This window comes from Haliaeetus leucocephalus, unplaced genomic scaffold (genome assembly GCF_000737465.1).
Source record: "Haliaeetus leucocephalus isolate CR32 unplaced genomic scaffold, Haliaeetus_leucocephalus-4.0 Scaffold2, whole genome shotgun sequence".
NCBI lineage: Eukaryota > Metazoa > Chordata > Aves > Accipitriformes > Accipitridae > Haliaeetus > Haliaeetus leucocephalus.
Window position 1 is genome coordinate 9,055,149 of NW_010972438.1, and position 19,030 is coordinate 9,074,178.

Genomic DNA, 19,030 nt, shown 5'->3' on the forward strand with positions numbered 1-19,030 from the left:
ATGTGCCACACAGTGTGTTACTTGCAGATTTATTCATATCAATTTTTGCAACTTATATATTCAGAGACAAACTTGCTATTTCAGCAACTTATTGATCATGCTTTTGCATTCAAAAAAAAAGGGGGGGGGGGGCGACACGAGGAAGCTTATTGCTCGAGCTGGTTGGGGTGTTGGATGGGCAGCCGTAGAAGCCCACCCCTTGGCGTGCTTCAGCTCCTCTAATGTCTGTCCAGGAGCAGCCCAGCCAGCCCACGGCCCACCTCATCTACCCAGGCCAGCACCCAGCAATGAGCGTCGCTGTGAAAGACAGAAGGGGAACAGGAAAACTAACCCGAAAGAGGGATTAAATTCCTGGCGGTGCAAATACGGGATCTACTTGCTGTTACTGGGCTCTGATAGCACCCAAAGGGCATCTGTTTGCATTTCCTCTGCTGTTAGCCAGGTCGCCTCCGCGGGAGCCCTGGTCCCTTCCCTGCTGACATCCCGGTGGATGTGTGGAATCCACCAGGATGCACCCTCCACAGCCATTCCTCACCCCGTGCCCCCAGACTGAGCTTAAATTGTCCTCTGAGCGATGGACAGGGATGCCAGCGAGCATCAGTAGTGTGTGTGTGCAGCAGGGAGTTATATGTGGAGTTGAGGTCCGTGGGACAGGGAGCATCAATGAGGTCTACTCGGTCTTTACAACCAGGTGTGAGGAGTTTTCAGAAAATATATTTACACTAGTTACTTCAGCGTGCCCGTGCCACAGCTTAGCTGGCGCTGGGGCTCCAGAAACATGCCCGAAATGTGTTGCAGCCCCATGGCGAGGCCCCATGTATTTGGGCTGTGCCCTCTGCGCCTGGTGTACGGGGACAAGCCCCCAGGCTGGAGCTGGAGCCCCGAGGAACCCTGCGTCCCTGGCACGCACACCGCTGCCCTTCGGGGAATGGCAGACCCAGCCGGAGAGAGCGAGGCGGCCGGTGTCCCGACAGAACCACACTGTGCTCTTTTGTTTGAAATGATCACGTTTCTGTTTCGGAGCATTTGGCTTTGTTGTTGTTTTTTTAATAATATAATCATATGCAAATGTTATCTTCTTTGGTAGGTTAGTCATGAATCAGAGGGCTTGTGCATCTTATAGCACATCAACACTAGTGATAGCTAAAGGGAACATTTAATTTATGGGCTAACTTATTTTTATGAATATGCAGGGCTTAAATTCAGCAGTTGGTGTGTGCTCTATGAAGTGACGTGACGGTTTTGTGTATCAAGATCAATGAATTAGACTTTGTCTTTTTCTTATAAAGCAGAAAGTCTTTGGAGTAACTTAGCTTTGAGAAAGAGAGCTCCTTTCATGCAGCCGAGCAATACGCCTGGCTGAGCCCTTGTCAGCTGGTGCTTAAGAGGAGAGGGGTACGATTCGGATTTGGCTCGGAGGAGTTTGCATCTCCCCAGAATCCAGCGTGTTGGAGTGCCTACCAGAAACACAGAAAAATGTTTCATTTTTCTTAATCTGAAGGGCTCGCAGCAGCAGTCACTTGCCAATAACCTCCGGGCAGAGGTTATAATTTCTGTTTCGGATCCATACAGCCATGTAGGTGTGGGTCAAACAGAAATGGCAGGACCTGCCTCCACCAGGGGCTTCTCATCTCGTTTAGAGGTGACATAAACACCAGGCAGATCGTTTTGTGGAAGACGAGAGGCAGCACTGGAAGGGAGAGGGCGTGCATATGTAACATACGGTCGCTTCGTTCCTCGGTGGGTTTTGATTTAAAGAGGTGGTGGAAGGAGGCGTTTGGGTGATCTGGGCATCCATGTGCCAACGCAGCCCTGGGTCACAGCTAATGTCACCCAAGAGCATGACTCATTTAAGCATGCTGATTGCAGAAAAGTGACATTATAAATGTTAACGATTTCTCTCTGTTTTGCCCATGTGGGCCTCCAGCATTACCAGGGAACCCAGGCAGATCCCCCAGTGACAGCAGTCGCTTTGTGCTTTTGGGCAGACCTACACCAGCTAACCCGGGTGCCCCACTCACAAGTCAACCCCCATCTGATGTCAGGACCTCAAGTGACAGCTAACAGTATCTGAGCTGGACTTCTGTTACGGAGAGACCTCCTGCTTGCCTGACTCAGTTTCATTCGAGCTCTTAGCTCTTGCCAGGTCTCCATCCTGGAGACGAAGGGCCAGCAGGAATCTCTGCCACAAGTTGCACAAGGTGTAAGCATCGAGCAAGAGATCACCCCATGCCATTTCTTTGGTGACTCTTCCACCCCTTTATTTCCTCCATTTTATTAAGAGGTGGTGTAGAAATAGAAGTACAGGAGCATCTTCACTGAAGTGGGGGCGAAAAACCCTTCCCCATGCAGCATGACTAATCTCTGCTGTCTGCTCCTGGTGGAGGGTAGCAGCTCCCAGGTGCATCACCGTATGGTTCAATAATGCGTGTTGAGCCCACATTTTTGTGATGCTGGGACTCATTTGTTTGCTTTGGTGAGCCTTGTGCCAGCTTGCAGGTGCTCCAGGACAGCAGTGCCTGCGGGTCTCAAAGCTGCCAGCTAAGCCCTCCCCGGGGAGAGCTTATGGTGTTGGAGCCACACGTCCAGCAGCACCATCCGCACGCTGCTCGCGGGCAGGCGCTGGCCTCTCAGCTGGTGTTGAAGGATGGAGGGTAACAAGTCACCGGCCTCAGTTTTGCAATTACAGAATATTCAGTTGTCTCCATTCACCTGCTGCGCTGGCAGCTTCAGCAGCTAGAGGGAAAAGGGCAGGTTTCTGCGTCAGAGACCCCCAGGCGAAGGCGCAGTGAATGGAGGCAGTAATACCTGCGTTCTTAGACTGATGCAAGGTTTTAGGCTAGTTGGGAAGGAGCTGCATTTCAGACTAACCTGGATGGCACTTGATCAGGATTTTTATAAACTGGTCCGGTGGGGTTTCTTTTATCTTTAACTGGTTCTAGGTTAACTGCAGCTGGTCCGCAGTACAGGTTTTGATCTGTCTGTGTGCGTAAAAGAGATTGCAGGAGAAGGGTGTGAGCGTGCATACGGAGGCGTGATGGGTCCCTGTATGCAGACCACTTTGTAGTCCACTGCTGCGCTGAGCACCGTGGGGAGGTTTGATTCCCCCCACACACAGAGCCCCCGCTTTTCCTTCTCTCGAGGGCTTTGCTGCTCGGCTGTGCGGCGTCAGACGTGCCATGCCAGCCCTGCGTGAGCGGGGCACTGATCCACAGCCCACCGGCGACTTCCCGCACTGCAGGGCTGGCAGGCTGCTGCCACGCAGCTGCAAGGCTTTTTCACAGCCAGGCAGCAAAATTTCAGCCCCTGGAGGGGCCCTGCGAGTTCAGCAGCTCGAAACAAGCTCATTTGTTTGCTGCTTTTCCATCTTTCATAATTGTGAGGGTGAAACCAAAGCATTTCCCACGCAGCCTGGGCAGGCGCCTGTAGGTGCTTACACCAGCATCCTCACCCGCAGCCAAACCTTGCCCCGCACGAGCCTCCCCTCCGCTCGCCGTCAGGGAACCAGACTCACCCCGTGGCTGTTTGTGGTTGAATTTCAAGACGGTAAGTACCTTGAGTGTGGGTCTGACACACTTAAAGGCAGGACTGTGCTCTCACTGAAGGGGGGGAACGGGTTAAAAAAATGGATTGGGCCAAACACACGCCACTGCTGGCAAGTCCCGTCAATGGCAAAATCAGATTATAAAAACCTTGCGGCGTTGCTGGTGGCCATTACCCCTCTTACTGAGTTTGTTGTCATTATTCAAATTTAAAAGCTCACGCATGGAAATTCTGTGTAAAGGAGGGTGCCTGTGTCCCCCTCTAAGTCTGTCATATCCCACGAACAGGCTGGCTAGCGGGCAAGGCTGGTGCTGGGCGCAGCCCGCGCCACGGCGGGCACAGCACGCAGCCCTCACGTGGTTGCTGGAGAAGTCCTGTCTCTCTTGCAGCAATGGTACACCAGCTCGATGAATGTTGTCTGCACCTGGCTGACAGACCGCATGGACCTGCAGCTTCACATTTACCAACTGAAAACTCTCATTAGGATAGTAAAGGTAATCGTCCCGTGTGTTTTCAATAGCATCTTGCTGTCAGAAGGAGCGTGTGTGTATGTCTGCATGTGTGCGGCATGTTCTCTTAGGCAAACTGTCGTCGGCAAATAAATTAAGCCATTCATTAAAATTCTTAAAAGTTAAGATACGTGGCATTTAGTGAAGGATAAACAGGAGCTTGAAATGCCTATAGATGCAAAATGCAGGTGTGCAAGTAAGAATAAACTGCTTGCATGAAAAAAGGGAAACACTATTGCTATTTGACCCTACCTGGACAGTAAACGCACCAAAATGAGCCTTTTTGTGGACAAGCATGTTGATCACACCAATGAACTCCAGAGTTAAAATGGGTTAAATCAAACCAAAAGTTTTTAACACTGTTTTACTAGAAACATTTAAGCCCAGCTATGGCTTGTGATTATCGTCAGAATGCAAATGAGGATTGTTCTCATAGTTAATTGAAGTCGTTTCTTTTACAATGGGTGTATATAATCAACTCTAAGAGATCACAAAGGTGAGATAACATACCCTGAAAGTAACGTTTTTTTCCTTGAGTGCACGTGTATGTGTATATGTGTGTGTGTGCGTGCCTTGGACTAATGATAATTATTTCAGTGTGAAATCACAGTGGTTTACATGAAATAATAAGATCACAGAAGGGGGTAAATATATTTTTGATCATTTTAGGTTCTATCTAATGCTTTTTGGTCTAGTATTTTATAATGTTTATGGTCTTGGGTGCAGTGAACACATTGAAGGCATGAATAAATTAAAACTGAAATGTATTAAATGTGCTTTTCGTAACTGAAAACAACAGGCACAGACAAATTATTTCTACTTGTCAGCTAGCTGGGGAAAGCTTTCTTCCTTGTGCTTTATTTATACCAATATTACATTCAGAAGCAGCTACAACAAATCCGAGGACTTTCTGAAATAGCAGAACAGTAAATAGCTTCCACGCAGAGCACAGAGCAGAATTAAATGAACTGCAAGGCCAGAGTTTTGTCTCACAGAGTCAAGAAGTTTTTAACCATAAATTCAAATAAATTTAAATGAGAGATATTAATGGTAATAACAAGGGAAATACAGCTGGCCATGGAAACGCAACTCCAGCTTCAGAATTAGGTGACGAAAGAGAGATTTAAGAAACACATGACGTGTGCTTATGTTTATACATCAACAATTTTCTCTGGTATCCTGGACTTAGCTTATTTAATCCCGATACTGTAGGTAGGATTGTTTAATATGGAGCATTCCGGGAACGTGTAATCACGTCTGCGGTTACGGGCAATAAGCGTTCTGCTGCATGAAGAAAAATAACTGACATTACGGGCAGGATGAACGCATCTAGAAGCAAGGGAAGTTAGTTGGAGCAGAGCCCCTATCTGTTGCTTCGATGTCCTTCTAGACCCCAGCCTACCACCCGCAAAGCTCCCCTGAGCAGCCCCCAGTACATCCCCGCTTTGAAGCCTGCACGCAGCCTCCCAGCCCGGCCACCCTGCAAAGGCAGGGCTGGAGTCGCAGAGCCATCATTTGTTGCCAAAGGGACCTCTGCCACGGCAAAGCGGTGGCCGGCAGAGACGGGACCCCCCCCGCGGGCAAAATGTCCGCGGGGCTGGGATTTCCCTGGGGTCCCAGCCTCTTCCAGTAGTGTCCCCAACCACGGAGCGCGGGGGCACGGGCTGACTCCTGGGGAGAAGCCGGGGTGCCGGTGTCGGCCCTGACCTCTGTGCTGTCTCCTCCTTCCTCCGTGCCTCTCCCCGCTTTAGAAAACGTACCGGGATTTCCGATTGCAAGGTGTGCTGGACTCCACCTTAAACAGCAAAACCTACGAGACCATCCGGAACCGGCTGACGGTAGAGGAGGCCACGGCGTCGGTCAGCGAAGGCGGAGGGCTCCAGGGGATCACCATGAAGGACAGCGATGAGGAAGATGAAGAGGACGACTAGGGAAGCTGGCCCGCAGGACCGGCTGGGGGTCGCCTGGTATCCGTGCATGTACCTCGTCTGTAACTCAGTTAGCCACATTAGGAATTTTTATGTCAGCTCTAAATGCCCATGAGAAGTTTACCAATACAAATGCCATGTTAGCTGTGTGGTAATAAGATTAGCACCTCTCTTTGATTCATTGGTTTCCTAATTTCATATCTATATGTTCATAAGCAATATGGAGCACCATTGTTTAATACTGTTAATGGAAAAACTACATAGAAAACATGCTAGGTGTGTCCCTGTTATAATTAAAGTTTAAACAATGCTTCATTAATGTACTGTATATACATTGATGGTAAATTGTTGTGAAGATGAGTGAATCGAGTCCTTTCATTTCTTTGTTTCTCTTCTGTGGATGCCAACTGCTTAAAATTAATAAAAAACCCAGCTTTGTTTTTAAAAGAAGAATGAGGCAATTACAAATGATTTTTTTGTTCTCTCTGTTCATTTTAAAAACCAGAAAACAAACAAACCCAGACAGCCATTTGAATCATTCCGCATCCTTGTTAATGTACCAGGTTCTTCCCTTCAATATGCAGTTAACTCCATAGAGGCTACATCCCAAAGGATTAGTCATTCTAATTGCCACACCAGATTAATCCTATCATTACGGATATATCATGCCACATTACAAGTCCAAAGCAGTTGTTTTATGTTGACGTTTGCTCCTCTAAATGTTACATTTTTGTTTAAATTTCAAATAACTGTGTATGTACAAAGACAACTTTATTTACAATCTTAGACTATACAAATGTGTTTATAATAATATATTGAATATTTATTTCAGTAGATTGTAACCATAATTTACAATTCCTCTGTTTCACAATGGTTTTTATATATGTCATGTACATTGCATTTTGACCAGTAACTGCATGTCCATCAGTCCCCCCTCCAGAGCTTTTACTTTCTGTGTAAAATAGTGATCCATCTTGCTTTTTTTGCCTTATACAAGCCGACAGTTGTAAAAGTGTGGGAACTGTGGCTTCTCAATAAATAACTATTCAGATGTCCTAAGAATAAATTATGGAGTCTTTTTATGTCTGCCTTAGAAAAAAAAAAAAATTACAAGCTGAGATGTAAGAGCCCCCACCTCTCAGAATAAAGGCATTTTCTTTTCTCATGGGTGTTTTTATAGTTTATTGATTAAGAAGATGGTTTCCTGATTTGCTCCCCAAGGTCAGGGTGGGACCAGAGTGTCTATTCCCCAGGTACAAGGGCATTTCTGCTGTCACCTCCGCAGTTGTTTCCACCATTATCTGCACTCTACGTCCTATGATTTGTCTCTGGACATCTAATTGATGGTCTGCCCTGGTATAGCCCCTGTCATTACATGGGAATCAGCCTTGCCCAACACTTACCTTCCACCAAAAGGCCTCAGTTTGTATTTTAAGCAGCCAATTGCAGCAGCTTCCAGGGCGTTTACAAACACGTGGCACGGGGCAAACCCCTAGCTGAAATTAAAAAGCAGGCTGGTTTGATGGAAAGCATGTTAGATGGGGAGTTTTCCAAGAGGCTTTGCAGTCGCTCCCTCCCAGTAGCCAATTCAAACCAAAAATTACTCCTGCTAGTCCAGGTTTCGGTCATTGGATAGAGAAACAGAAGAACTGATGCTCTTCACCCCCAAGCACAGCAACCTGTTGCCATCCTGCAGAATGAGGACAAATGTTCACCACCCACAAATAAAAGATGGGCACATGTTAGAAAAACATCCTGCCTAGACGAGCATGCCTGATATAATGAACCTTTAAACTGAACCATCTTCTGGTGCCCAAAGCCATGAGACACTCTCTGGACATAGGGGAGGAGGAGGAGGGGACCTCTGGAAACAGCCTGTGAAGGGGGTGTTGAGTCCCAAATGGGGCTGGGATAGTTACAGAGCCTGGAGCATATTCACCTGCAGTACTGGATTTTTGGGTCCCTTCCCTCTGTGGCAGAGTTTAGCACCTGGCTCTGGAGGTGCTCTGCAGCCCCATCTGGATGGCCATACCCTACACATTCAACACCCACCTACCCGTGGTGACCTGCATACACCACCCCGCCCTTGGAACCAGGACATTAGCAGGGGCTTTACTTTAGGAGTGGGTTGTAGGCATGCACATTTAGCACCGTTTACATGTTGACAAGCCATCTGATGCACTAGGACAGCCAAGTTTTGAACCCTGACTGTAGCCCAGAAGACCACTTCTTGGTTTTTGTCTTGCTCCATGATGCTGGTACAGGGAAGAGTTGCCAGGAAAAGCCATCTCTGAGGACTTAGGCAGGGATATGGCCTTGTGGTCTCTGACACAGGAAGCTCTTCCCCCTTCTTACCCACCCTCCAGCTGTGCAACTAGTTGGTCCTAAATCCCCGGAGGAACTGAGGTAGCAGTTGAGTGTTTAAGTCATACTGAGTCTACCAAAACCAGTTCAGGTGCCTCTGCAGGTCTGTCACTGGGACGCATACAAAAACCATCTGTATCTTGACATCATTATGCGTGGAGCCTTCAATCACACCCTCAAGCCCTCACAGGACTTGCCTGACAAAACAAGTCTCACAAGACATAAAGCAATGAAGAAACTGCAGGCACCACCTGGTCCCTTCTTTCTAGGTGGTTGAGGTCCACTTGAGACCCATACACATACTGATGCATATGTGTGCCCTCTTCATCCTCTCCCTCAGCTGTCCCAGATATTTATATGAAGGGCAACAGCTCCAAAAGGAGGCACTGAGAAAGCCCTACCTGGGGTGGTCACCAGGCTGGTAGCAAAGAACACTGGAGGAGACCCAAATTTGTAGCTCTGCTCCAAATCAGGCAGAGCAGAGCTGGAGAAACAGCTTGATTCTGCTCTGGAAATGGCTCCCTTTTTTTTTTTTTAACATGAAATATTTATTGGGTAAAAACACAGCCCACTTCCACCTGCCACCTTTCAAAATAGTGAGCCCTGCTCAGTTTTTTTGAATGAAAGAGTGTGGGCGCAGCCTTCAGGAGATGATCCTTAGCTGTGCATCACTAACACACATCGGTCCCTCCCGGAAACAGTGGTGACGGATACCCTCGTCTGAGTTTCTCTGTCATTAGCAATGACCTGGAGTGCTCCGTCCAGCTCTGGGGCCCCCAACAAAAGAAAGACATGGACCTGCCTGAGCAGGTCCAGAGGAGGCCCGTGAAGATGATCAGAGGGCTGGAGCACCTCTCCTGTGAAGACAGGCTGAGAGAGTTGGGGTTGTTCAGCCTGGAGAAGGGAAGGCTCTGGGAAGACCTTATAGCGGCCTTCCAGTCCCTAACGGGGGCCTACAGGAAAGCTGGAGAGGGACTTTTTACAAGGGCATGTAGTGGTAGGACAAGGGGCAATGGCTTTAAGCTGAAAGAGAGTAGGCTTAGATTAGGTATAAGGAAGAAGTTCTTCACTGTGAGGGTGGTGAGGCACTGGAACAGGTTTCCCAGAGAAGCTGTGGCTGCCCCATCCCTGGCAGTGTTCAAGGCCGGGTTGGATGGGGCTTTGAGCAACCTGGTCCAGCGGAAGGTGTCCCTGCCCACGGCAGGGGGGGCTGGAACTAGATGATCTTTAAGGTCCCTTCCAACCCCAGCCAGTCTAGGATTCTGTGACCCTATAGCCCGTGACAGTTTTTTGCATGTCCTCAAACCCCAATAAAGCACCTCAGAGACTCTGTAACAACCCTGAGGATATCAGGCTTGACCACACATTCAAAACAAGGAAGCATTAACCAGCTTACATCTTTTAAGGAGTTAGGACCCAAATGATGAGCTTCAAGTTACCTACTTCAGTGAGCAGTGAGAAGAGCTCATGTACGAGCAATGCTGCAAAGCAGGATTTAAGCTCCCACACCAGAGCCTGCAGCCTGTGGTGGAGCAAAGGAGCACGTTGGACCCTGATCCCCCCTGCCTTTAACCCTGCAAACGGTTACGTGGGTGCTGGCAGCCTGACCATGTCCTATATGGGTGCTGCACCACGGTACTAGGAGTGGGAAATGCCACCTTGGGTTAATTCTGCAGAAATGTTGAATCCAAAACGGTTTGGTTTTGTCTGAAAAATATAAATCCTGGTTTAAAGCCCTCCTGGCCATGGACTACACTTCAGACAGGACTTAGGCTCCTGCAGGGCAAAGCTACACCTCGGGCAACATCTAAAAGGGCTTGCTGACGGACAGGAGCACCCTGGCAAACCCAGCCAAGGAACACAAAGGTCTGCTGCTCGTTTCACTTCAACCCATCTCTGCGATGGAATGAGCTCCAACAGTCAAAGGACTTTCTGCCAGTACAACTGCACCTAGATGAAGAATCTGCCAGTACAGTTATGTCAATCAGTTTTGGGGAAAGAGGAAAATTTCATTCTTCTGCCAGCAAAATTTTAAATGATACATCAGGCCAAAACTTCTCTCATATTTACAGGGAAGTCCAGCGAAAATATCCTTTTTTTGACAGACTTACTTAAAGCATGTGGCATGGAGACTGAAAATGCTATCAACTATTTGACTGACAAGTGTCAGCAGCTGTTCATCCAATTTGTTTTATATTTCAGCAACTAACAGATTCTTTCCCCTCTGCTGTAATGCATGTCTCCTGGCCCATAGGCATCTTAGAAATTGCTTTTCTGCCTCTCTAGTGACCAAACCGTCAAAAATGTTAGAAGACAATTTGTGTTCAGAAGCATAAACAGGCACGCAGCAAAGCAAAAATGATTTTGTCAATGTTCAGGCTGTGTTCTTTTTGAAAAAGTCACAGCAAACCTAAGGCAAAAATTACTTCTCTAAGCTTTAAAAGAAAAAGCTAAAGCAAACAAAGCGCCTGATAAATCAGCACAGGTTAAACCATCAACTAGCAAGGAAAAAAGCAGTCATCTAATGGCCAACCAAAACGCAGCTGAGCCATAGTTCAACCTCTGCACTTTTTTGTGAAGTCCACAACCCTGCACTATTGCCACCGTCACCCATGTTTGTTCAGAAACCTGCTCCGTGGTGTCACGATTCAACAGAGCCACCGCTGTGTCAAGCTGAGTCCAGCTAGGAGAGTCCCTTAAGCCATTCACAAAAACCAGCCTTCTTCATCTTAGGTCTAGCAATGCTTTCTGAAACTCTTTGATCCCTGACTGCATATAATATGTTACAATTATTGCAGTTGCCACCCATTCTGAACTTGCTGGACTAAAAAGCTGGCATGACACCTCTCTCCGGTGAGCTGTATTCAGCGGTATTTCCTTTATTCAAGCACGTTTAGGCTCTGGAGCTAAACCTGAAGTGGTATTTTCCTCAGCCTTTCTAAAAGATACATATTCCATTTCAAGTTGTAAATCTGCATTTGTTGTAACTATGCAAAATATGGGAGAAAAAAAAGTGCAGAGATTATATGCAATCTGCCAGCAGAGTTGTGTGCCATGAGGAAAATGCCTCACAGGTCAAAACAAAGAAAAACACTGAGCAACAAATTAGTTGCAGGCAGTAGCTAATATGGAGATCAAAAGATTAAAATCAACAAGCAACGATGAAATCACTGGAATAATAGGAGCACTTAAGAAGATTAAGTCAATAACAGAGTCCAGTAGTACAAAAATAAGATCTTGATTATACTGTAAAATTTGATATTGGGAGAGCAAAAGCAATTACAACCACGACATGCTTCGCTCTCCCCGCCTTAGACCATCTTGGCTCATTTCCTATGTAAGGAATACAGTTGTTGAAATAAACAGAAATGTTATGACTCAAGTGCTCGATTCAAAAACAAACCAGGTGGTCAGATCAGATTGGGGACTGTCAAGATGGGGGTCTGTAAAACGAGGACTTGTTGCAGATCCTGGAGGATACGACAGCTGGGGGGAACAAAGGCCACACCATTTAGGACTGCTTTCGGCAGAGAGAGCTCCATCAGCAGCTGATCTCGGGGGGCTGTCCCAGGCTGTCAGCTGGAGAGGAGAAGCATGCACTGGAAGGGAGGAAGGAGGAGAGAAAGCTCAAAGTCTTGAAGTGAACATGGTGGTGAACTCGGATAACAGGGAAGGTTTTTTTCTATCCAGTTAAACCAGCAAAGATCGCAGGTTTGGTTTTGTGATGTACATCAGAGGCAGAGCACACGGCAGCCTCTGAGCCCATCTGGGACCCTCACATAAGGGAGAAAGAACACGTCCCATAGCCACGTTCACCGGTGCTGGGAGGTCACCCAGTAGGACAGCCCAATGGGAATGGAAACGATAACCCACTGAGGGGCAGCTAATGCTCACCACGACAGATGCACCCTTGGTCAACCCAGGTGTGTAAGCAGGAAGAGATGAGCCAGTCCCCCCAACACATACTGGCCACGGCTGTGGGACACCAGCCTCATCCATGGACTGCAGGGCCAAAGGCCTATAGGTCGCCCGGGAGAAATGGTTACCCTGGTGGGGTCCTCCTCACCCAAGAAGTCTCAGAGCCCTCGGTGGGTTCCACAAAGCTCTGCGTTTTGTGAGGAAGAGCCTAAGCAGCTCCCCTGCTCCCCAGAGCTGATGACTCGCCTTGGCTTTTCTCTAAATTGGTTTTTCAGCATCACTAACTCCAGCCCCACCCCCGCCCCCACCCCAAAATCACAAGCTAGGCTCATAATTAAATCAAATAAATAAATTATCAGCTATTTTTACAGAATTTGTGGGTGTTCTTGAACATTCAGGGAATACTTGGGTCGTGCATTGAAGCTTTTTCCTGCAATAACAAGGTCTGGATTTTTAGTTTGGGCTCTGATTGCTGGGGGGGATTTTTAGTGGTTCTTCTAGATCACGTCTTCTGGCGTAAAATCGGCACTTTTCTTGTGCCCAAGTGGCAAAGCAGCAGTTTCACCAGTCAACCTGGGAGCCCTGCCAGGCTCTCTCCAACTCAGCCACCACCACCACCAGGGACAGGGATTCTGCAGCCCAGCGAGTCCCGCGTGCCCTGGAGGAAGGAGGTAACGGGCCGCCGTCCGCTGTCACCTCGGTACCTCGCAGCCCGTGGAGTCCTGCTCTGCAGCGGATGAGGACATCTGCGGCAACAGTTCAAATAAGGGCAAATACAAATCTCGAACAACGTCATGTGTGGCACAGCCAGAAAAGCTGGTCAACACCAAGCAGGGAGTGAGTTGCAAAAAGATGGTGGAAAGATTGGCTTTGGAAAGATTCTTACTCTGTTTGATTTTTTTTTCATTGAAAAAGCAAGTAATTTTGAAAATGAGATGTTTTTCTATCTCATTAAGGGGAGAATAATTCAAAACACGTGGGGTTTGTCCCACTTATTTTTTTGGCCATCCTTTTTTCAAGCAAAAAAGGGAAGGAATAGGAACACAAAACTGAAGTGGGCTTCTACCCATTTTCACTGCTTTTTGCTCCTTTTTCTGAAACGTTTTCAGTAGGAAAGTGAGAACAAGGCCATCCCCCCATTATATTCTCCTTCTCTACTTCCTCCCACCTTTTCTCCTAAATAGAAAATAAGGGGAAAAAAACACAAAAACAGAAAAAATTAAAAGCTCCCACTCTTTCAAAACGAAAAAGTACAACATTTCAAAACATTAGGAAGGGACATCTTTCAGTTTCAGCATTCAGAAATGAAATGCAGCATTGCTCCATTACTGCAACGTGAAGAATGACTATTTCTGACAATAAGGACGGAAAACAGCAGCTCATCCCTTCAACAATTTCTTGCTTGCCTTACCAGCCGGGTTGACTTTGGACATGATATGGACTCTGCCAACTCCTCGACTGCCTCCTGGGCCAGACCGGTCTCACACCAGGAACTAGACTTCACCCGTGATGTCTCTCTCCACTCCTCACAGGCAGGCAGTGTTTTTGGGGCATAAAGCCTGGCTGGGATCGAGCCGTTAGTTACCATTCCTGTTGACAGGCAAACTAGAATAGGCTCTGGCTCACTTTCTCCGAGCTGCGGAAGGAGGAATGAGCCGAGAAAAGAGTTCATTCAATTGCTTCTGTTTGGCAGCTCTGCAGGACTCTCCGCATAGACAGAAAGAGATGTGGCAAGTAAGGAGTTGCCATTTTTAGAATTACATAAGCCAGTTTGATTGCCATCGAGGCACTCTGTGCAGCTCCTGCCACGGTGCCGCGCCGGTTGCTCTGCAGTGGGGCTACATTTCAAACAGCTTTAGGAGCAGGTCTGATACCAGCTCTTAAAATTAGACTCAGGTTAAAAATGTCATTGTTACCCCTGCCACCACTGACAAAGTTGACCAGCACAGCCACACAAGGACTCTGGGCCAGTGTGCTTCCAAATTCCCACTGACCGCATTTGCTCTGGGACCCGTGCAGTCCTCCAAAACCTAGCTCCCCAGTAGTGTTTCATTGTGCACAAAAAAAAAATCTAAAAAATATTAAATAAATTCAAATTCTCTGCCTACGTATACGCAGTAACGTGTGCATAACTCAGTGAATGGGCTGAAAAAATAATCTGGAGGTACTCAGTGCCTCTGCTCCAGCCAAGATGGCCTCGCCGCGCACTGCCCGTGCCCCGTGCGCAGTCGTGGCAGTCTCCGTTGGGTGACATGGCAGCAGGGTCACCCCACTGACCCTAAGGGCCCTGCAGGATGAGAGGGACTGCCCGTGGGGGCTGAGGCATTGGTACTGCTCCCATTACACGAGGTACCATGGTTTCAAAGGGGTAACGGGAAGCAGTCAAATGGGTAACAACCCCATCTTCACCCTAGCCCCAAACTTTGCTCTCCTGATTTCCCCATTCATTGCTTGCTAATTTGTCCAAAAAGCATCTGTCTGACCACTGCAAACCGAACTCCAGCCAAACACCTCGGGGCCATCCCTGAGCAGCGTTCTGGGGGCATAACTGCTGCCTTGCACCAAGCCAAACCCAAACCCAGCGTGGTGGGGCCAGGGCCCAGGCCCAGGCAGCACCGCAGCCCAGCTCCCCTCCCAGCCCAACCCTGGGCCCCTCTGCCGTACCTTGCACAGGCCACAAAGCCACATCAGAAGTTGCCCCCCCCCCGCTCACAAAGGCAGCCCCGTCCTCATTGCCTGGGCTGGTGGCTCGCCCAGCTGTCCATCACCTTCTGCTATTAAAAAACCCACCTGCATTTTAAAAAAAAAAGCATATAAAAAGCAAAGCGGCATGGAAATCAAAGCCACCATTTCAGAGAGATCGAAGCATAATGCTAATAACTTTCGGCAGCTTCCACTGTGGAGTTTAAGCAGCTGCCAAGTTAAATAACCAGGAGGATCCTAAGTTATCTTCCAGTGGACCATAAATGCTCAGCACCGACTACCCGGGCGGGGGTGGCCCGACGGGTGCAGGGAGCCGGGCCGGGCCTGCGGGGCCCTGCGCTCCCCACCCGGCCGGGACCCACCCGGGACGCCCCCCCAGGAGCCCCTCCCCGAGTGGGTCTGGTTCTCAGGGGGCGAAAGGGAAACCCCCGCCGGTTTTCGATGTCAGCGGCCGGGGAGCGTTTGGGGCTGGGGCTACCGGGCGCGTACAGGACCAGCTGAAGAAAAGAGGGGTCAAAGGAGCTCCGGGGAGAGCCCGGTGTGTTCCCCCCGGGGGGGGCCGGGCCGTCCCGGCCGGGCGGGCACCCCAGTCGTTTTTCTTGGGGTGAGGGGGGAGAGCAGCGGCGCAAAAATAACCGTAAGAGCGATCGCGTCTGCGTTGCGAGCGGCTTTGCGGCGTGCGCCTTCCAGGGAAAAATCCGCAAACCATTTCTCCCCTCCAAACGTCGGGGCGGGGGGGGAGCGTGTGTGTGTGAAGGATTAAAACCCCACGGGAGAACAGCCTCCACGCGAGAGGCAGAAAGCGGCGCCCAGCCGGGACCCCCTTAGCCCGCCGGTCGTGCAGCCGCTCCTGCCCCCCAAAGCCGGGCTGGGCCACCTCGGACCCCCCCAAACCCACCAGCCCCGTTACACGGCGCAGAGAGGGGGCGAAGGCAGGGCGGTGCGGCGGGGGCAGCTGTCTCCAAGTCAGTCATTTGTAATAGGCTTGCCGGAACAGCAGAAGTCGAATCGATAGAGACAGCCTCCAGCTGTGCCTAAACCTGCGATTTCAATTAAAATACTGAGCTCCGACGCCCGGCTCTTCGCTGGGATCCCAAAGCACCGATGCACAAGGCGTGCGGTACCCCGGCTCCTCGCCGGGCCGGCGGGCAAGCGGCACGGCACGGCACACGGCCCGGGCCGGGAGCCGGCAACCCCGGCCTCGGGCTCCACCGGGGGGGCTTGTCCGGGCCGCGGGAAGGAGGCGCCCCCGGGGCTGCTTGCTGCACGGGGCCCCCCCCGCCGCCGCTCCTCGCCCCCAGGGGCCCCGAGGCCTGCGGGACCCGCAGCCCCGAGCAGGGCGGTGGGCTCGGAGCGGCGAGCCGGCAGCCGTCCCCTCGGCCGGGGAGGGAAGGAGGGAGAGACCCGGCCCAGAAAACACCCCGGCAGGGACGAGGGCGGCGCGGGGAAGCTGGCAGCGAGCTCCCGGCCCCGGCTCCGCAGCCCTCTTTTATCCTGCCCGAAATCATCTCGTTTACAGAAAATATTTGTTTGCACTATTAGTTGGTACTGGAGTTAATTACTCAACGTGTGAGCGGGGAGTAATATGGATAAAAGCAGCCCCAGTGTTTATTGTGTGGGTGAGCTGTTGAGCGGTGCTTGAATAAACTGCAATTAGGGTTAGATAGAGATTAATTAACATGTGAGTGGCAAGGTGTAAAATAGTTCCCAACCCTCCACTCAGTATAATCTGCAGGCGAGGAAAAGAAGTTTGTGGAGGCTAATTAAATACTTTGCTGAAGCCGGCGAGCCCCGGGAGCGAGCGGAGCCCAGCCGCCGCCTGCCCGCTGCTCGCTGCCCGGCGGAGGCGCGGGCTGGGCGGGCACCGCGCCTCGGCTCGGCTCCCCGGGGCTCGGCCGGGCTCTCCCGCAGCCCAACCACCGGACGACGCGGCTTCTGCCGGTGCATCGGGCTCTCCGCCGTCCCGTCCCACCCTCTCCCCCAAAAAGCGGGACGGTTTCCTCCCTCCCTTGCGCGCTGACCCAGCAGAGCCAGGCGGGGAGGATGGAGCGGGCAGGGCTGGAGGGGGGGATGCCAACACCTGATGCTCCAGGCGGAGAGACACCCGCTTTCCCCCCCACACCCCCGAGGCCCGAGGCGGGGTGTCCCCCCGGCCCCGAGGGCAGCCCCGGGGCAGGGCGCTCCCCTCCGCCCGCCGGGAGCCCGGGGCGGTCGCCGCTTTCAAAGTTTGTTTCTGGAGCGTGTTGTGGTTCGCAGGTGAAAAAGCCTGTCTGCAAACAGCCGCCAGCGAGCTGCCCCGGCGGGGAGAGGAGGTGCGGCTTTGTCAGCGCCGCACAAAACCCCCCGAATTCCTCCAAACTTTCTTAGGCGTGCTAGGGAGGCGGAAAAAAAAAAATATATATATAGGGGCCTTTTCATTGCTTGCTTTACCTCTGGCCAGGCTGAATCTAAACCCTTCGCTCCCCCCCCTCCTCCCTCCCCCGGATAATCCTCCCCTTTATTTTAGAAACACACAAAACCAGGTTCCACGCAGCGCTATAGTGGCTACAAGTGAAAGAGAATTGAACGCCCTGAATCGCTGGGGGAAAATTGGTTCGGCTGAATAGCCCCGGCGAGGGACGGGGCGGCTAATCAGGGCCAGGGGAGGTGCTGCCGCTCCAGCCGGGCCCCCCTAAACCAGGTGGACGCGGGACTCTCTCAATTACCGCGTCCTCGCAGCTGAGGTTTCTGCAAATCCTCCCCTCCCGCATCAAGTCGTTTTAATTAGAGGGAGGAAGGGAAGAAACCCCGGCATCCAGGCGCTATAATGTAGCGTCGCCTATTTTTGGGAGCGGGGGGGGCGGGCACGACTAGGGCTAGAAGGGAAAGAGAGAGCAGCCCGGCTGCCCCCCCCCCCGGGGGGAAGCGGGCACCTTCGGGGGTGGCAATCTGCAAAACTCCCGTTTGCAGCGCACCGGTCTTTTTTTAATTATTTATTTATTTGAAAAGCAGCGAAAACCCAGCCCTGGACTCGACTCCCTCCGCGTTTATTTAAGGCTAATCACCAGCTACCCTGAGAGGGGAGAGGGGTGGAATTAAACTTAGTTTAATTAACATTAATACACTGTCCTAATTAATGGGTTGGCTATTAATTTATACATGCTGGGGAGGCTCGCAGATAAGTGACAATTTATTAATTATCTTCCAGCTCGGTTGCAACGGAGCTGATTGCAGATGGGTTGCCAAAATAACTCGAGCATGGTTGCGTGGTAGTTGCTTCAGGAAAAAAAAAAAAATTTCATTCTCCCCCTTCTTAAAAAAAAAAAAAAAGAAGAAGAAAAAAAAATCCTCACGCTCACTCGGAGTGGCTCTTCTAACCCCAGCAAGAACTGGAGCACTCTTTTCCACCCAACTTGTGAATCGCACTTGCCTTCTAATTTGCCACATGCAAAACGATTCCTCTGCTTTGCAAGTTGCTTTTTAAGAAGGGAGAGAGAGAGGAAAAAACCCAGCTCGCACACGAGCGATTTGTGCGTCTTAAACTGGAAGGAAATTGTGCGTGGAGGGGGGGGGGCTCCTCTTCCTCTCTCTGCCCCAACCCACCGCGCTCCAGCCCGGCGCCTCGGCTCGGGGAAGATCCATGGTGGCATCCCCATGTCATTCTGCTCGAAGTGACTTCATGTGATGTCAGCTTTAAATGTACGAGACCGTGATCTGACGCTCAGGAAGATGTTTGCTATCAAAATGTGACTGTGGCCACACCGCGCTTGCTTGGATGAGTCTCGCCGGCGCTGGGCAAAGGTAAGTGGTCCCAAGGCGAGCCCTGCCGCCCCTCGCCGTGCCCCCCGCCCCTGCCCCCGCATTTCCCGGACCGCGGCCATCGGTGGGGCTGGGCTGGGTGGCATTGGGCTGGGGGAGGTTTTTCTTTCTTTTTCTTTTTTTTTTTTTTTAATACTAACAAGGTCTAGCTTGCATGTTACTTTAGCGTATTCCGCTTAATGAGCAGTAATCTGGTACCCTACGTGCCATTGTTCTTGGATATGTTCATTTGAATGTAAATAGGGAGGGGGTGCCGGTGGGGGGGGT

The 19,030-nt window shown here is 50.4% G+C and overlaps 2 protein-coding genes across 2 annotated transcripts in view; both read left to right on the plus strand.

The window, feature by feature from the left end:
* The window catches only part of CADPS (Ca++-dependent secretion activator), a 185,117-nt gene extending 177,972 nt beyond the window's left edge, over nucleotides 1-7,145 (plus strand). Inside the window, exons 29-30 of the mRNA XM_010573333.1 lie at nucleotides 3,933-4,037; nucleotides 5,804-7,145. Of these exons, the coding sequence (XP_010571635.1) occupies nucleotides 3,933-4,037; nucleotides 5,804-5,983 (285 nt within the window). The 3' untranslated portion in view covers nucleotides 5,984-7,145. The remainder of the gene's footprint in view (nucleotides 1-3,932; nucleotides 4,038-5,803) is intronic.
* An 11,256-nt stretch (nucleotides 7,146-18,401) lies between these two features.
* FEZF2 (FEZ family zinc finger 2) overlaps nucleotides 18,402-19,030 on the plus strand; it is a 3,094-nt gene continuing 2,465 nt past the window's right edge. Inside the window, exon 1 of the mRNA XM_010570992.1 lies at nucleotides 18,402-18,745. The gene's annotated coding sequence lies outside the window, so the exon portion shown is untranslated. The remainder of the gene's footprint in view (nucleotides 18,746-19,030) is intronic.